The sequence below is a fragment of the Macrobrachium rosenbergii genome, chromosome 9 (assembly GCF_040412425.1).
Source record: "Macrobrachium rosenbergii isolate ZJJX-2024 chromosome 9, ASM4041242v1, whole genome shotgun sequence".
NCBI classification, from domain to species: domain Eukaryota; kingdom Metazoa; phylum Arthropoda; class Malacostraca; order Decapoda; family Palaemonidae; genus Macrobrachium; species Macrobrachium rosenbergii.
Genome location: NC_089749.1, coordinates 7,417,390 through 7,435,918, shown reverse-complemented (window position 1 = coordinate 7,435,918; position 18,529 = coordinate 7,417,390). Strand labels below are relative to the sequence as shown.

The window sequence follows — 18,529 nt, the reverse complement described above, 5'->3', positions numbered from 1 at the left end:
CCTGTTGATTGGCTAACACTGAAGGCCCCTTCAACTTGCTGATTGGCGAAGAGCCCTACTCCTGAGGATAGTGAAGGATTGTGAAGAAGCTAAGTCAAGGCCTCACTGCTGCTATTCAGTGGATAAGGCAGACTCGGAGAAGACCGACTTTTGACCACTTAAAGAATGGACATACAAACCACATACAACACCTACGCGTTTGTTCAAGATTTCCTAATTTACTCCACAAAACTTTATCTTGATTTTAAGAACACAGATATAATACTTTCATGAAAAGTTAAATGCCCTCCTTTACAATGTTTCCAATTTGGGGGCCAAGGTTTTTGACGTCTCATGTTTAGGCTAAGTTCTTAAGTGTAACTAATAACTCACTCAATTAGAAACTTAGAAAATCCCAAGTAGTAGTAATTTTATACACAAGGACAAACTGAAAAATTTTCGAGTACAAAAACCACATTTATTGCTCAATAATGAATTAAGACATTTGCATCTTAAATATTCCAGGAAAGGTAACATTCTTTGCTTTTAAGTACGCCTGAAAATGATATTGTTAGGCTTACATTCGAAGAAATTGACTCTCCTTCGTGGTAGCTGTTGACCCCAACTCGCATGCATTTACAATCTGGTCCTAAGACAGCGGACCTGGTGGTCAAAACCCCAGTTTTGGAAAACAGTATTACAAGACAGATTACTTCTATTTCCCCAGGCACCAGGCAGCGATTAAAAATGGAGCTTTCATTTTACACAGCCATGCTACAAAAGATCATAAGCTGTCAGAAATTCCAACAGATGTAAACACCATGACATACATATCAGAGGCACTTGTAGGCTGATTTTGGCAATTATATTTACATACTTAAAACCTGTCAAGTGATGAATTAGAAACAGTGTATAAATGAAAGTGTGTCAAGTTTCCTATGACTGAGCTCTTGACGCTTATTCCTGCATCAACTCAAGATTTGTACCGCACAACATATCATTTTGCACGGTACTTGAAAGTAGTCTACTATACATTTAAAACTAATCTTCAGTACAACCTCCTGTGCCTACAGTTGCTTGAGATTCTTCCATAAGAGAAATTCTGAATGCTACATGTCAAAAAACAAGCATGCCTCTGTCAAACTGTTTCAAAATACTGTTTTCTTGCAAAAAGATAACTTAGCAAAATGCTAAATGTGTAAATGACAGCAAAAAGTGCAATCATGAAATTACAATAATATATACAGTACAGTACTGCTGTTTAGTTTAACTTCTTCTTTGCCAAAAACCACACAAAAATTAAGGATTACAAACAATAAATCAAAGCAACCAGTCAGCAGGCTTCAGCTCACCAAGACTTGTGTCACTGAGAACCAGAAATAGTCATTATAGACCTTCACCTCTAAGAAAATAAGGGCAACAAAACTGCGTCTGTTACACATCTATTCTTCACTGGTTTGGCAGGTGTCTTTGGCCTAAGTCAACAGCTGGTTGGAACCGAGCCTTTGGAGTATAGCTTCTTAAAACAGTAGGCAGTGACCGTTATCAACATTACCAATTGCTCTCCTTACTAAACCCATTTGAAGCTTTGATATCAAAAACATTTTTACATTAGCCTGAATAGAGGGGTAGTTAGTATCTTCAGTGAAACTTTACAATACAAGTCTGAAAATGCAGAGCAGAGATATCAAGTGTACTATCCTCAACAAGACATCACATAGCCTATGATACTCATGAATGAGCTCATCAGAGCTGAAATTTTAATGTGAGCCTTGAATTCTTTGATTAACTGACATGAAGAGGCCTCCAGAGAGTAGGTGATACCAAAGAAAGGACGAAATTAAGGGGTATGGGATTTGTGGAGTGTTCTTTTCAACATTCTCTCATTCCAAGTCAGAACACGTCCAGATTAATTTAGGTTAAGCGGACGATACATAATGGAAAAGAAGGGGGACGAGAATGTCAGAACTAACAAGAAGCGTACATGGGAATTAAGACATATTTAAAAGAAAACTAATGTTATTTAAAAGTTGGCACAAAAGAGGGAATCTGATTTAAAGTGACTGAGTAATATGGACTGCATGAAACTTCAATTTTCCAAAGGTTTTCAAAAAGTGTTACCTATTACTAGCAATGTGACAATGGATTAAATTAGAATAAAAGGCAAGTAATATGTACAACAGTTACATTTAAAGATCACTTCCTATAACAGCTTATCTTAAAACTCTACTAAAACTATTCTTGATATAGGATGAGCTTACCTTATGTACTAGTAAAGCTAATCAAATCTCAATTTAACTTATGGCATGATATTCTCTTCGCACGCACGCGCACACACACACACACACACTCGCCTTCCACTCACACCACTATTCATTCATTCAAGATCAACAATCTCCTCGAAAATGAGGAATTTATACCAAGTGAATATAAAACATTCACTTACATTTAACAATTCTCTTGACACTTTGAACTTCCCACACATGTGAAGTCTCAAAAATCATGGAAGCAGCTTCAGAATGACAACACGGTCAATTCTTGTACATTCGTACAAAGCAGAGTCAAATCGCAACTACATTTCTCCGTTGGTGCTCCCATAAATACTCTGGGGGAACCGTTCATCGAATTCGTCGTCTGGCCTGTACTTCACTTTGTACGACAAGTACACTATACACGTCATGACGATGATCCCAACAAGAAGAAGAAATGACAGGCATATTGTGATGGTTGGGGTTGATAAGGCAAACTGGAGTCCCTTCAGTTGTCTGGTCATGTTGTGGGGAACATCGGCCGTCTCCTCGAACCAAAGCATTGGAAGGTAGATGTCTGGTACAGCCTTCAGGATGCTGGCAAAGGAAATATGAGGGCTATTACTTCGTTTGATTCTGGTGCGCTGAAATGGCTAGTCCTGGTTAATCTCAGGGACCAGAACTCAGTGGCGGGCTAATTATTTAAGCTACCCTACGAGCAATATTTGCTCTTCAATCAGTTCAACTATGGACTATTTTTTTAAACATCATATCATCATGTAACAAGTTTACACTACATGTCACATAGTAAGATTTAAGACTCTAATAACTTGTACAAGTTAAGTTTGATCTTCGATCATTATAACTTTAGTTTTTGCTTTATAAATGTCACAATGGCAATGGAACTCAAGTTTACATCAAGTAGGTTAAGTTAGAACTTATGACAACTTACTCTATTTTCCTTGTGTCCATGATACCTTCACCAGGGTAAGGCTTCACTCTCAAATTGATCTGCATTCTAGCTTTGACATTGATGGGAATTCCTACTTCCTGTATAATGCAAAAAATAAATAAATAAATAAATAAATTACTAAATTAACAGGCACATTAAATCTACATTAAACTCCCAAGATATTCCAATGAAAACTTACTCCAGATTTTCATTTTAAAACTATTCCATTTCAACTTACCGGCACGATGTCCATGACAAACGCGTGCTTTTCTTCGTTAGGTGAGAGTCCCTTGACTTGGTCTAGCAAGAATGGATCAGCATTGAAGTAGTGCGGGAAGGATACGAAGGCTGGAGCACCCATCCTGCATGACTCTGCATTGATTAAGCCTGTAACCAACAGAGAAGACACTTTATATCCAATCAGTTCAAGTATTTGAGAAGTCACAGTAATAAATGCTGCGCTTCTTCCTAATACGACCTTACCTGAACAATATGCTACCTTTTCCAACATACCTGTCTTTCACAGATTTAAGCATCCCTGTAAATTCTGGGGATGAGATAATTGCGGTGTTACTCTTATCAATGTACATATGATAAATATTTAACTGGTCTTGAAGATAACTGATAAAATGTCTTTCAATGTTTCCACTGAATGTGGGTTGCATCTTAAAATATGAGATGTCTAAGATTTACCTAGCCTTGGATCACTCCTCTATGGATTACCCATAATAGCAACGAACTAACATTGACAAAAATTACTTTTCGATGTCTTGCAAGTTCTTACCCATTGGAGCACAAGTTCCGGCAACGCAGAAGCACTCGTTCTCGGGAACCATAGTGCTGTTGGCAAATGTGTGGTTACTTCCCCAGAATCTGTAGGCTTTCACACCCTCGAACTTCACATCTTTCTGATAGTGCAACGACAAACTCCTGTTTGACGAAACAAGCGGCTCATTACCTGGGTGTTCAGTAGTTGTTACAGACTCCTATACAGTTCAAGTTGTGAAGTTCATTACAATAGCACTGTACAAACAAATTACACAACCCAAAACACCTCTGCAGTTAACTGAAGTTGTCGAGTTCATTACAGAAATAACACAAAAATCAAAGGACCCCAGATACCAACATGCAAAGGTCTGAAGTGTAGAACACTATCTTGTCCCTTTCGAGACCTGGCTCGAAGAACTCGCCAGTAGACCCGGTGACTTTGTTGCAAGGCGGACTGAAGAAGCTGGTCTCTCTCGTGTAGTTCCACATATCAATCCGACCTGTCGAGATTTGTTACTGAATCACTTGAATTAGGTCTTCTGAAAATTTTTCATTTAGACTTGACCGAACAAAGGGAAAACAAAGGGTGTACTGTACTTACCCACATTCCTGATGTCGTCCGAGCCAGTCATCATGTTGAAAATTCCATCATAATACAAGGTCATGTTCCTCTGTAAAGTAATAAAGATATGTAAGCCTTTTCAGTCATTCTTTATGGAAAATTTTTGGCTATAATTAGAAAAAACAATCTACACATACTGCTAAAACCAACTTACTAGATAACTAAACGTTATAACAGATAAAGGCAAAATTAGTATCAATCCTCAGCGTTAAATTCAATTTGGAAAGCTTTTTTCCCTACAGCAAGTCTCTATGGTGGGCTCTTCGTAGTTATTACACCAGCCCATTTTCAAAACTTTATAGGCTAATACATTTACTTCATGGGTTATGTTTGAGATCCATTTAGGCACCTACTCTCAACATGACTGGGATAAAGTAGATTGCAAAAAAAGGGTAAATTAACCTTGGAACTAGTATCATTCTACAAGTATCCAACAACCATTTCCTGCTGACTCTATGACAGTTACCACTCACCATATAAAACCATCCAAATTTGTGGAAGTTTGCAATACCAGAGGGAAGGTTCATGAGGGGGAGGAATGGATGATAGGTCCCGTTCTCTGCAATGACGTTCTCCTGAACCCAGTCTAGTACAGGGTCCTGGAAGGAAAGAACAAGGGACTGGAGTTCAGTGCAATTCAAAAACATTACTATCTTATCCGATATTTAATTTTCACCAAACTTTAAACTGTATATATCAAAATATGATTCTTACGGATTTCATCTTATCACAAATTTTAAGTTTAATCTTTGTTGATGAGGAGGTACTACAAAATCTTTCTAGCATCACATCTGAGAACTCTTATGAATTGGAAATAAGAAACAATATTCTAGAACTGATTTCTTTTTAAGTTCTCATGTGGAATCCAGTCGGTTTCAAACTACGTCATCAACGCTAGTTGAACAGAAGAGACGAGGTCCCACGAGAAGCCGATTTTTATACTTAGGGCAACCAGAAAAGTCTTTTAGCCGTTGACTAGTTCCAACTCCTACTAAATGTCACTATAAACTCTTACCTCAAAACCAGAGAACAGAACTTCGTCTACCGTAGTGCGACGGACAACTTGCTCTTTCACTTCGTTGAACACTTTGTTCAGCAGCGCGATATAAATTGCATTGTTTCGGACAGCCCAGGCACCCGACTGAAAAAGAAATTTAAGTTTATTTTGGTTCGCAGATGAATCTATTACAAGAAGTTATGTATCACGTGTATTGTAGTTGCTGGTGACAAGTACACTGATGTATAAAAAAAAATACTGATAAAGAACAAGACAATATATTTAGGCAAACGTAGTCAGGTCTCTTGAAATTCAATCTCGAATCTAAAAATCTGTGACAATTTAAGAAGTCTCCACTTTAATACATTTATTGGGACTTCCAGACTTCTAGTAGATGGAGTACTTATAGTCAGAAAAGGGTTTAACGTATCAACAATACCTTCAGGAACTTCTTATAGATACCCGAGTACTTACAACAGGAATATGTTTAGTGTAACATCAAGAACTCCTTGTAGACATTTGAGCACAGTACTTAGAACAGGAAAAGGGTTTAGTGTATAAACAGTATCATCAAGGACTCCTTGTAGATATCAAAGCACTTACAATAGGAACAGGGTTTAGTGTGTAAACGATGTCGTCTCGCGTACGGTTGCCCGAGAGCTTCTCGTCCCAGACCCACCAACGTTGTTGCATGTACGTGACAGTGTTGTTTTGGTGGAAAGACAGATTCTTCTTCTCATGGAATTCTCTGAAATTTTTAAATACAGAACTTAGTTACCTCGATACTAGACTAAACCATGTCTTGGGTTGTCACACTTACTGCATCTTTGTGCACCTAGATTTTAGTTTAGTCTAAGGTCAGTCACTGATTTTACATTTTCAATCTGAAGTAAAAGCATTTTAGGTATAACTAGCTTCAAACTCGTTTTGTTTTTCTAAAACTTCCCAATCATTACTGGCCTCAATTCTGTAGTACTAAGTAGCATTAAAAGTAAGATTACGCAGTTTAAAAGAGCATACCTTTCAGTTTTGAGCACAATAGCTTTATGAAAATGTATGCTGTGAATCAGGACCAACCTGCACAACTTATGACATATCATAAACATAATGAGCTCATTACTTACTATTCCCAATTTACATGATTACAGAAGTCCATGGAAAAGAAAACCTTTTGTCAGGTTAATCAATAAAACTGGTAAGTAGTCATACACAAGCATTCATGTCCAAAACCTGATATGAAGTACGAGAATTCGTGCCCAAAAACTATTCTCCAAATACATTACCTCCAAATGTAAGGGCCACACTCCTGCAGTACAGGTTTCTCGCCCTCAATGAAAGCCTCATGGTTGGTGATGTTCCAAATGTAGATTTTTAGAACCAAGGGAATGGGGGTCTTCTTCCACATCTTGTAAGATAATGAGCCTTCGACAACCTCCATCTCCTGAAATCAGTCGTACAACTAGCATCAAGGTATACGGGAGAGAGGGATTAGTGAACTGAAGATATGGCCTAATGACTAAGCAAAGTCTATGAAGTCAGGTTTTCTCCTAAGTGCAACCTTAACGCTGGTAGGCCACCCAAGATTGTAATGTATGTATTACAGATATGGATAAATATTTAGGTTACTGTAAACCCTTACCTTATTATGATACAAGAATGGCCACACACCTAACTTCACAACTAATTAGAGAAGCTGACACAATACCCTGAGTGTGTGCTCACAACCTACCTAACCTCACGAATCCAAAATTCCAACAGATCCACTCACCTGCTAACCCCTCCATCTAGGGGTGCCCTCCACATACCCAGCAGGGTTGCCAGAAAGAAATAGCTGCTAATAATTTTAAAATCTACCACAGTAACACTGGCAAATTAAATATTACATAGCCATCCTGAAATCCAGTGATCTTAAGGTATTCAAGTTAAAAGTTAAGTATGCCTTAGTTTACCCAGACCACTGAGCTGATTAACAGCTCTCCTAGGGCTGGCCCGAAGGATTAGATTTATTTTACGTGGCTAAGAACCAATTGGTTACCTAGCAACAGAACCTATGGCTTACTGTGGAATCAGAACCACATCATAGCGAGGAATGAATTTCTATCACCAGAAATAAATTCCTCTAATTCTTCATTGGCCGGTCGGAGAATCAAATGCGGGGCCAACAGAGTGCTAGCTGAGAATGGTACCCACCCCTCCAATGAGGAACTGAGGGGTTTAAAAACTCCAAGCCCTCATACAGAGTTAATGAAATCCAGAATTTGTGTACAATAAACAATGAAAATGTCCAGGGATGCCAAAACTCAGTATAACACTTATTTAGCATCAGTGATACATTACTAGCATTTTCTCCTCGGGCACCTAACAGTTCATAAAAAAAAAGGTCATTTGAATCTAGTGAGTGATCCTGAATAACTGGAGCTGGCAATTGAATATCCAGTTTCATTCTTGCCTACAAGAGTACTCACAGGCCTGCAAGTGCCAATTTTCAGCTCAAAACAACTCAATTTAAAATCTGTCAAAGAATCTAATCAGTATGGGTAAAAACATGGGGTAAAACTATAGAACAGCTCTGCGCGGACTATTACCCTGAAAATTGATTTTTCCTTTAATACTTTTGGTGTTGCTGATGAAGGACGTGGTGTTGTTTATTGTCGGTCAATTATTATTAACCTCGTAACTACCCAACATGGTTGGGGACGCTTTAGGAACGCGGGGTTTTGGGTGGGGGAAATTGCTGGGAGAAAGACCGGACTGTCATGTTGTTGTTAAGGAATGGTTCTGCGTACGCGCATGTCATTAGGGAGCCCTATGTTCAAGAAGGGATTGGCTAAGGAAACCTATTATAGAAGGAACTATACTAACCTAACATACCCTAACTTAACCTAACCTAGCAGGCCATGTTACTTAGCTGGAGGGCTCTGCCCTTGGATGGGAAAAAGGGAATATGAAAGTAGGTACAGTAAAAGAAGTGAAAGGGGTTATGGAAGGGACGCTGCAAAGAACCTCAAGGAATGCCTACAGTGCTCCGCATGAGGAAGAGCGATGCCCTTTGAGCAAGAGCCTTTAATAGTGTAATTCCAGCTTTAAGACCACAGTGTGGCAAGAGGTTCAAATCTAGACATTCCCAGTAAAAGATAAACTGTAAAATTGCTAATAATAATAATAATCATAATAATAATAATAATAATAATAATAATAATAATATAATAATAATAATAATAATAATAATAATAATAATAATAATAATAATAATAATAATTGCCTATTCCACGTGACTGCTGACCATACGGCATTACCCAAGTCAAGGTCAGCGCACAGATTTATCAATTATTTATTAAATCATGGGAAACAATGAAAAAATGAGCAGTTTATCTGCTTACAGAAGCAGATAGTAAAAAAAAAAGGGGGAATAAACGGACGTACAAAAAAAAAAAGTCTTAGGGGATAAGGACCCATAGAATTTTGAGAAAATCATAAATTTCTGCTTCTTTAAGCAGATGAACCGGGGGATAAGGACCCCACAGAATTTTGATTAAATCGTAAATCGAAGCTTCTGTTAGTAGGCAAATCGCTCATTTATTCAGATTTGTCAAAAAGGTGGCTGCTGAAGAGCAAGAGCCCGTGCCAGGTTCGTATTTGGTTCCTAAGCCACCGTCCCACAAACACAGTTGCGCGCACAATTCGTGTGAGGTACAGATTGATTATGCAAAGCTTTATTTACTTTTTTTTCTCACAATCTCTACTTCTGTAAGACGATAAACTGCTAAATTGTTTTTAAAAATATATAATTCTGTTTACAGACCTGTCGAAATTGAAAATAGGAAAGAAAACCTAACCAAACACACACAAGGGAGCACTGAATGTGGACCCCCTAAACTGTAGGATCACTAACCATACGACCAACATTCTTATAAGATAACACACAAAAGAGTACTCACCCTCTTCATGACGGTCGAGAAGATGGCACGGCACCCCCCCGCCATCATACCGATGGAGAACGCGGCCAGGACCAACCCGAGGCCGAATACCAGCATCTGACAGTTGGACAGCAGACATTTCTGCTGCTTCTTCTTGGCGTACACCAGCGACTCGTTCTCGCGTTCCATCTTCACGAGGGGACACTTCTTCGCCCTTTTCGATAATTTCTTGCGTTCGCCTATAATCCTCAGCAGCTGTTTTTCCCCGAGAGACTCCGCGGGCAGAATGGCGTCTCGGTTTAGGAAGAAGGGGTCCAGACAGAGGAATTCTCTTTGCGTTCTGCGGTCCTTGTCGCCCGTCTCAGAGTCCTCTGTGGGTGAGACAAGAAAACTCTGTCAGCTGATTTATTCAGAGTTGCCAGATTGATTGTTTTAATTTGACCATTTTTCCGAACTCTGTGGCAATGGAAAATCAGTTTGGCCATTAAATGATGCTCCAGAAATGTTACACATGCACAACGGCCAAACCTTTTACGCGACTCAGACTGCAGAAGAAGAAGAAGAAGAACAAGATACTCAATATCCTGAGGAAATGCTGTCAATTTAACAGCAGTGTTGCCCTGGAAGTATTTTAAGTTTTTTAAAGTATTTTTTGATAACATTTAATCGAATATATAGGCAAAATTTATGCACAATTAATTAAGTTAATTCACGCAATTATTCAATCGTTTTATATCTTTGGCCATATTTTTGGCCAAATGCTTTGCCAAAGTGGGCATTTTCGACCATATTTCCTTTAAATTTTGGCGATAAGCTGTTGTGTTCATCTGGCAACCCTGATATCTGTCCTGAGAGTAGAATAGATCAGAACACAATAGAATAGGATATAGAATTTAGGTCTTAGGCCAAGCGCTGGGACATATGAAACAATTGCAGCTAGGGGCCTCTGGAAGGACGCTGCAAAGAACCTTAAGTAATGCGTACAGTGCACCTCTCTTGAGGTGCACTGACGGCCCTACCCGCCTACGGGAGGCCTGAGTGTACAAGGGACGTCTAGTATTTAATGGCCATTTTGATCTCGCTAAAGAAAAATAAATTGTACAAGAATTTCAACCAGGGCAGTGCAGAGAATAGTTAATGATGACCTTTATAACAGTTCTACAATTTAATTAGGTCTGTCCATACCCTTCTTGTACTGTAAATGAACTCGGTTAATTACCAGTTAATATTACTTCTACCTCGGTCAGATAAATTACTCAACATGATTTTTAAAACTAAAAAAATGTATTTTATATCATTAGTTTCATCAGCAAGTCACGTCACAGCTTAAAATTCACTTGAAAAAATCAATCAGTTCACCTCGTAGCAATTAATGCAAACGAGTTGTGCAACTTGCAATACAAAGTGATATAGAATACATAAAAAAAAATGTTTAAGTTTTGATAAGAAAAGAAAGTATGAGAATAAACACGATTTATATATACATATATATATATAATCTTATTTTCGTCCAACTAGATAGTCTAAAAGGAGGTCTTCAGATACAAAGGGATAGTCTTAGAAGTCTTACGATACAGAAGAATAGTCTTGAGAGGTCTTCGTGACTATCTAGTGACGAAGTCGAGCTGACAAAGATATTCCTAGACATCACTTTGGAAAGACAACAATCCGTTTTCTTTACCTACAAATAATATGATAGAAAACGGTCTTAAATTACCCAAATTAATATTATTATTATTATTATTATTATTATTATTAGATGAACCCTGTTCAAGCCCCCACAAGGGCCATTACTTTTCCAACATTGGAGCCACTGGAGACAATAGTAAATGTGTATGTCACATATACATACAGGTAAATATATACGTATATATATATACATAAATATATATATTTATATATATATATATATATATATATATATATATATATATATATATATATATATATATATATTCAAAACAGCAAGACTGAAATGGTTCAGTCTATGCACTGGAATACCTCAACACCTCAGTACAGATCAGTCCCTCAACGCCTCAGTAGTCAGTACAGACCTGTAATGCATCTATGTACTGTGACACCTGAAAGCTGTCTAAGTCCTTTCAAGAAATGAGAGTGCAATGAAACGGCTTCCCTACCTCAGACTCTTATGTTAAATTCCAGTTAAAACTAACATATCAACACACCCAAATTTTCTTACCTCCAGCGTCAGGCGCGCCCACGCCTGCGTTATTGTTCAACAGGTCGTTTAAAGTCGCGGGCATCGCAGCTTGTAGACTCCAAAGTCACCAAAATTCGCCAAAACCCGTCACCACAATCGCCTATACCAGCAACAGCGAATTTCTCCTACTACGTCAATTATTCATACCCTACAACCTCCTCGGTCGCTTCCCGTAGCCGTTCTGGGCACGGACTAAGGTAGGGCAGGGTTCCCATATCTCAAGATATTCCCTAGTGACAGGCCGTGTTATCACGGATCGCCTCCCTAGTCGATAGTCAAACAGGGATTCTGGAACAACTAGTTTTCGCGAACCTAGTCAGTCAGCAATGGGTCTTGGTTAGATTAAGCTGCCGAAGGTCGGTTTTTGGCTTGAATGGAAGAAATTCCTTTTCAGATCTCTTGAGAAAGAGAGTCTGGTTTTCAGAGAGAGAGAGAGAGAGAGAGAGAGAGAGAGAGAGAGAGAGAGAGCCACTACTTTATACAAGGACTAATAGTTACCAGAACAGAATTTTGGCAGATTTATAAATTTTGTTTACATAAACCTGAATGCAGAGAGAGAGAGAGAGAGAGAGAGAGAGCTAGTCTGAATGTGCTAGTGGTTACAAGAACGGAATTTCAACAGACTTGGAATTTTGGTTGAGATAAACCTAAATGTTTAAAGAGAGAGAGAGAGAGAGAGAGAGAGAGAGAGAGAGAGAGAGAGAGAGAGAGAGAGAGAGAGAGAGAATAAAAAATCCTCTTCAGCCTCACGAATTTTACGTGTTACCAAAACTGGTCCAATCAAGTGGTTCCTAAAAACTTTCCCCACTGCGTAAAACTATGTAACTGTTGATCGAACTGTGCACAAGGGGAGAACTGAACTATATGGTATCAGTAACAGTATCCAATGCGTTCGTGTGTTTTGAGAGAGAGAGAGAGAGAGAGAGAGAGAGAGAGAGAGAGATTTTTGTTGTTACTTTTTTATCTCTTGTACTGAATGGTCCAGTTTTGCTGTGTTTTGTTGAAGGTGAACTATGTATTTATATCTGTCAGGGTAAACAAGATACGTCAACCATACTTCCCCTCTCGTGTTTACGTAAATGTTGCCGAGATGTGGCCTACATGTTGCCGAGATGTGGGATACATGTTTAGCGCTCAATGACGTCATGAAGCTGAACTAAGGGAAATTGAGCTTTTTGAAAGCTTAAATTTCCTCGCCCAGCAATGCTTGAAAACAGCTTAGCATTCAGGAAAAACTAGACGTTATCAAAATCAGCGTTTTCTCTTCTCTCTCTCTCTCTCTCTCTCTCTCTCTCTCTCTCTCTCTCTCTCTCTCTCTCATATACTGTGTACTTGGTACAAGGGATCTATGGAGACTCTCTCTCTCTCTCTCTCTCTCTCTCTCTCTCATTTATAGTAATATTGTTACCAAGGATTTATTCAATAGATTCTCTCTCTTGTCTCTCTCTCTCTCTCTCTCTCTCTCTCTCTCTCTCTCTCTCTCTCTCATATGCTGTGTACTTGGTACAGGGGATCTATGGACTTGCTCTCTCTCTCTCTCTCTCTCTCTCTCTCTCTCTCTCTCTGTGTATGTTGGCATGTTGGCCAAAATGTTAAAGAATTAGCTTTGACGCACTAGATGAATACTTTGCTCTTAAATATTATTCTCTCTCTCTCTCTCTCTCTCTCTCTCTCTCTCTCTCTCTCTCTCTCTCTCTCTCCTTACAGCGGTGACTCAGAGTTCAGTCATTTCCTTTATAATCTATGATACAGAGGACCCCAGTGCGCAGGAGAGAGAGAGAGAGAGAGAGAGAGAGAGAGAGAGAGAGAGAGAGAGAGAGAGAGAGAGAGAGGCAGGGGTCCCATCTGAAAGCATCGACAAATCGTCCCCATACAAACAGGCTTATCTCGAAGCTAAATACATAAGTATGTATAATGTCTGTATTCCTTGTGCTTATCTCGATATCAACAGAGAGAGAGAGAGAGAGAGAGAGAGAGACGCAGACGCAAGGCTGCTGTGGGCCATTACGGAGAGATAAGAAGCTATTGTTTGTCATTCAGTCTTACAAGATCTATCTATTAGCCATTAACTGATATCCAGAATCACACTTCTGAGATATGTGTGTGTATACACACACACACATATATATATATATATATATATATATATATATATATATATATATATATATATATATATATATATATATATATATTATTCCGGCTAACAGAATCGTTTTTAACTTTAAAAATTCGAAAGTTAAAATATATCAATTTTGAATGAATGCATTATAAATGAATATTGTATAACAACAATATTTGATTATAATGTATTAATTTAAAATGTCAAAATTCCTTCTTTTAAACAGTTTGGCCGACGTACTAAGAGAGAGAGAGAGAGAGAGAGAGAGAGAGAGAGAGAGAGAGAGAGAGAGAGAGAGAGAGAATACTAAAATTCATAAGCGAAGGAGTGAGAGAGAGAAAGAGAGAGATTTTTAACAGTTCAGAAACGAGAGAGAGAGAGAGAGAGAGAGAGAGAGAGAGAGAGAGAGAGAGAGAGAGAGAGAGATTGTATACAGAATCTCTGTAACAAGACCACAATATATGAGAGAAAGAGAGAGAAAGTTTACTCAAATTGGGAGAGAGAGAGAGAGAGAGAGAGAGAGAGAGAGAGAAGAGAGAGAGAGAGAGAGAGAGAGAGACGAACCATATCACTAAAACGTCATAGATTTTGACACCCCTTCCTCCCCCTACCCCACCACATCCTGTCAACCAGACTATAGCCTGATCACGTGTGACGGATACAAACGAATCCTGGGGCCACGCCCCCCCCCAAAAAAAAATAATAAAAAACAAAAACACATAAAAATAGATAAAAAATAAAAACAAATAAAAAAACTCACGACCTTTGATATTTCGGCAGTGACAGAGATTCGTCACGTGGGCCTGACAGACTAATAAGACTCACGTGAAGGATGTTGATGTTTTCGCAGACAAAGAATCCTGCCAAGTCATTGGAAGGATGGCGGATGAATCATTGCAATGGGCTCGTTTTGTCGAAATCCCTGACGGAGAAGAAGAAGAAGAAAAGAAGAAGAAGAAGAAGAAGAAAGAAGAATGATACAGTTTTTTGTTGATGTGTGAGTTTCATATGTACTATTTTTGGTAATGGGGATATATTGGCTTTCTCTCTCTCTCTCTCTCTCTCTCTCTCTCTCTCTCTCTCTCTCTCTCTCTCTCTCTCTCTCTCTCTCTCTCTCTCTCTCTGTGCGTCCGATATACTGTAGTCTTGGTAACTGAGAATCTGCAGACACCTCTCTCTCTCTCTCTCTCTCTCTCTCTCTCTCTCTCTCTCTCTTGTGGTTTTGTTACCGAGGATCTATAGACTCTTTCTCTCTCTCTTTTGAATTCTAATATTCCCTTCCTCTCCTCCTCCTCCTCCTCCTCCTCCTCCTCCTCCTCCTCCTCCACCTCCTCCTCCTCTCTCTCTCACTCCTTTCTGAAATTTTAGAAATCTCTCTCTCTCTCTCTCTCTCTCTCTCTCTCTCTCTCTCTCTCTCTCTCTCTCTCTCTATATATATATATATATATATATATATATATATATATATATATATATATATATATATACTGTATATAAAACATATATACACGGGAAAATATTATTTACCAGGGAATAATGTTTCACTTTCACGACTGATTATAATTCTGAATATTGCCTGAACATGGCGTCAAATTCCCTACATATCTTTTGCGCAGTAATAACAGTCATAATATGGTCTTCAGGACTCTACACCAATGAAATTTCAGAACTGATAGAGCACGCGTCTATTCTAACATCCTATTTCACTAATGTTTTGAAATACAGTCGTCTGTCGATAATATTTTGAACGTACTTACATTTGCATGATGAATCTCAATGGATGCCTCTTGGTTGATGAGGTATGTGGTTAATCTCGCTATGGGCGAGATTACTAATTTCTTTTAACTCTATCTTTGAAACCGACAGAATAATAATAATAATAATAATAATAATAATAATAATAATAATAATAATAATAATAATAATAATATCTGTGATGTTAACTTGTTTTTCTTGATCTGTCTTCAAACTAAATAATAACAGTGATTTTTAAAGAATACTGTATCGAATTTCCACCTTTGCAAATATTCATTCAGAGGATATTTCTAGGTTTCAGCACTGAGAGCAAGGCACTTATAAAAACGCAATTTATGTGTGTCCTAACGCTGCTGTAGCGATCACGACAGACTCCACAGTGGATCTGTGTGTGTGTGTGTGTGTGTGTGTGTGTGTATGTGTGTGTGTGTCCTTAATAGCCTTGGCGAATTCGTAACATAAGCATGACACGCCGTTTTAAGCAAAGCTAACATTACCACGTTAGGAACAGATGCCCACACTAAAATTGACAGTGACTCAGATGCATGTATTCAACTAAGATCAATGATATCAATTTTGTGACACTAGGCAGGTTTTTCCTGCTGCAAAAAGTGTGTCGTTTTCTTCCACTCAGTCGTACTAGGCAGGCTGTTTCTGCAATTAGTGTGTCTTATTATAGCACTCAGTGTGCTAGGAATTTGTCACACTGGGCTGGTTTCTGGTGCTGCAAACAGTGTGTCATTTTCTTCCACTCAGTCTGCTAGGGGCTTGTCATACTAAGCAGGCTGCTTCTGCTGCAAACACTGTGTCATTTTTCTACTACTCAGTCTTCTAGGAGTTTGTCACACTAGGCTGTTTTCTGTTGCTGCAAACAATGTGTCATTTTCTACCTCTCAGTCTTCAAGGAGCTTGTCATACTAGGCAGGCTGCTTCTCACACTAACCTTCTTTTTATTTACTAATAGCCTATAATTTCTGTACTAGCTTTTATCTTTAGTTCATGACCTTTTGGCCTGTTCTATAACAGCTTATAAGTAATAATAATAATAATAATAATAATAATAATAATAATAATAATAATAATAATAATAATAATAATAATTTCACAAATATACAAAACCTTTTTAAAATCGAATTGAATATAACATGAAGAAAAAGGAAGACTGTTTACACACTTAAAGATCATTAAGGTTGTTCCACATTAATAATAATAATAATAATAATAATAATAATAATAATAATAATAATGATAATAATAATAATAATAATAATAAAAAGTTAAATATACCTTTGTTTAATCAGACCACTGAGCTGATGAACAGCTCTCCTAGGGTTACCTAGCAACGGGACCTACAGCTTATTGTGGAATCCGAACCACATTTTACCGAGAAATGAATTTCCGTCACTAGAAACTCTACCGACTCGTCCAACGATGAAATAATAATAATAATAATAATAATAATAATAATAATAATAATAATAATAATAATAATAATAATAATTAGCAAGGATCGAGAAATCTTTGTCTTCTTCTAGAATTAAATTTACCCTCTAACTATTGAAATATATACATATATTTTTATACAGTGAATGTATATAAATATATGAATATATATGTATATATATGTATATATATATATATATACATACATACATACATATACTTTGCAGGAACGCCTTCCAACCAAAAGGCAATGCCCTTTAAAATCAGTAGATTAGAACACCAGTCAGTCAGCTACTCACCCTTAGGGAGAACGGGCAACGCCAGCCATCATGGGTTCCACTAAGTACACCTGCACTCGGTCTCTCCGTAAAAAAAAATATAATAATTTGCTTAAAAATCCGTTGCTTCTTCCTTCCTGAGTTTGTCAGTAGGTATAAAACACTCGCAGGAAAGATGAACTTCAAGTGAAGCAGTGTTTTATAATGATATAAGACGCCTTTGAGTTGTTTTTTTGGGAATAAAAATAGAGAGTTTTCTTTCACTCGGCGGTTGGTGCTATGGTACTGGGCTTGTCGACAGAGCAGAGGCGTTCTTGTTAGTCGTCTGGAGTCACGATAACGACTGACTAATGTCACTGGTTGGTTCGGGCTGTACTTGGCGTTACCCGACTAGAAACAAAGAAAGGAAAAGAAGAAGAAGAAGAAGGAGGAGGAGGAGCAGAGAGAGAGAGAGAGAGAGAGAGAGAGAGAGAGAGAGAGAGAGAGAGTAATGGAGTCACAAGTTCAAGGCGTAGTCTTAGACTTAAACTTAAGCATCGGCCGTGTGTAAAGAAGAAGAAGAAGAAGAAGAAGAAGAAGAAGAAGAAGAAGAGAGAGAGAGAGAGAGAGAGAGAGAGAGAGAGAGAGAGAAGAGAAATGAAAGCAAGTTAAATGTGACTTAGACTGTGTGGACATCAGTTTCTGAAGAAGGTAGAAGAGAAGAAGAAGAAGAAAGAAGAAGAAGAAGAAGAAGACGAAGGGGAGAGAGAGAGAGAGAGAGAGAGAGAGAGGAAATTAAAGTCACAAGTTCAAGGCGTAGAGACGGAGATCGTATGATTCACATCAGCATGAGCTTGATCGTATTAGCGTGATTTATGCTTTAAAACTTTATCACTTTTCTTCTTCTTCATTTTTTCTAATTTCTTGGTTCCTGGTATTTCTCTTCGTATCAAAAATGCTTTCAATATGCTGCTTTCCCTCTCGTTGAGATATGTTGCAGATTATACCAAAGTCAATCGTATTTATTATTATTTTTTGCTCTCAAGTGATTTAAAGACTAGCGAAAAATTACCGGGCACATTATATCAGAGTATGTGATTCCATTACCACAGTCAATGCCACATATGTGGTTTTATTAATTTTTGAACGTCTGGTAAATGGTAATACTTTGTAAAATAAAGATAAGGCGATTAATTGACGAATATTCTTGTGGAATATTCGAATGACATCGTATAGTTTTAGACCCA

General features: G+C 38.0%; 1 protein-coding gene across 5 annotated transcripts; it reads right to left on the bottom strand.

The window, feature by feature from the left end:
- Positions 1-443: 443 nt before the first annotated feature.
- LOC136841385 (protein croquemort-like) lies at positions 444-17,695 on the bottom strand. Of its 5 annotated transcripts, none has more exons than XM_067108299.1 (13): positions 17,325-17,695; positions 14,653-14,749; positions 9,506-9,855; positions 6,851-7,008; positions 6,171-6,315; positions 5,586-5,711; positions 5,044-5,169; positions 4,550-4,619; positions 4,307-4,448; positions 3,965-4,110; positions 3,419-3,567; positions 3,181-3,278; positions 444-2,825 (listed from the first exon to the last, which is right to left on the bottom strand). In XM_067108299.1, the coding sequence occupies exons 3-13, from the start codon at positions 9,671-9,673 to the stop codon at positions 2,552-2,554; spliced, it is 1,602 nt and encodes a 533-aa protein (XP_066964400.1). In that variant the 5' UTR covers positions 9,674-9,855; positions 14,653-14,749; positions 17,325-17,695; the 3' UTR covers positions 444-2,551. The 5 variants fall into 5 exon arrangements, with proteins under 5 accessions (XP_066964400.1, XP_066964401.1, XP_066964399.1 ...); XM_067108300.1 differs by lacking the exon at positions 17,325-17,695 and adding an exon at positions 15,585-15,618; XM_067108298.1 differs by lacking the exon at positions 14,653-14,749 and having other exon boundaries at positions 17,325-17,661.
- Between the last annotated feature and the right edge of the window lie 834 nt (positions 17,696-18,529).

Excerpts from the sequence above, each read along its gene's own strand:
- LOC136841385 (XM_067108297.1), bottom strand. The coding sequence starts at position 11,748 with ATGCCCGCGACTTTAAACGACCTGTTGAACAATAACGCAGGCGTGGGC. Across the intron at positions 9,856-11,684 it reads GGGCGCGCCTGACGCTGGAG|AGGACTCTGAGACGGGCGAC; the intron begins GTAAGAAAATTT and ends TCTCACCCACAG. Across the intron at positions 4,111-4,306 it reads TACACTTCAGACCTTTGCAT|GAGTTTGTCGTTGCACTATC; the intron begins GTTGGTATCTGG and ends TTCGTCAAACAG.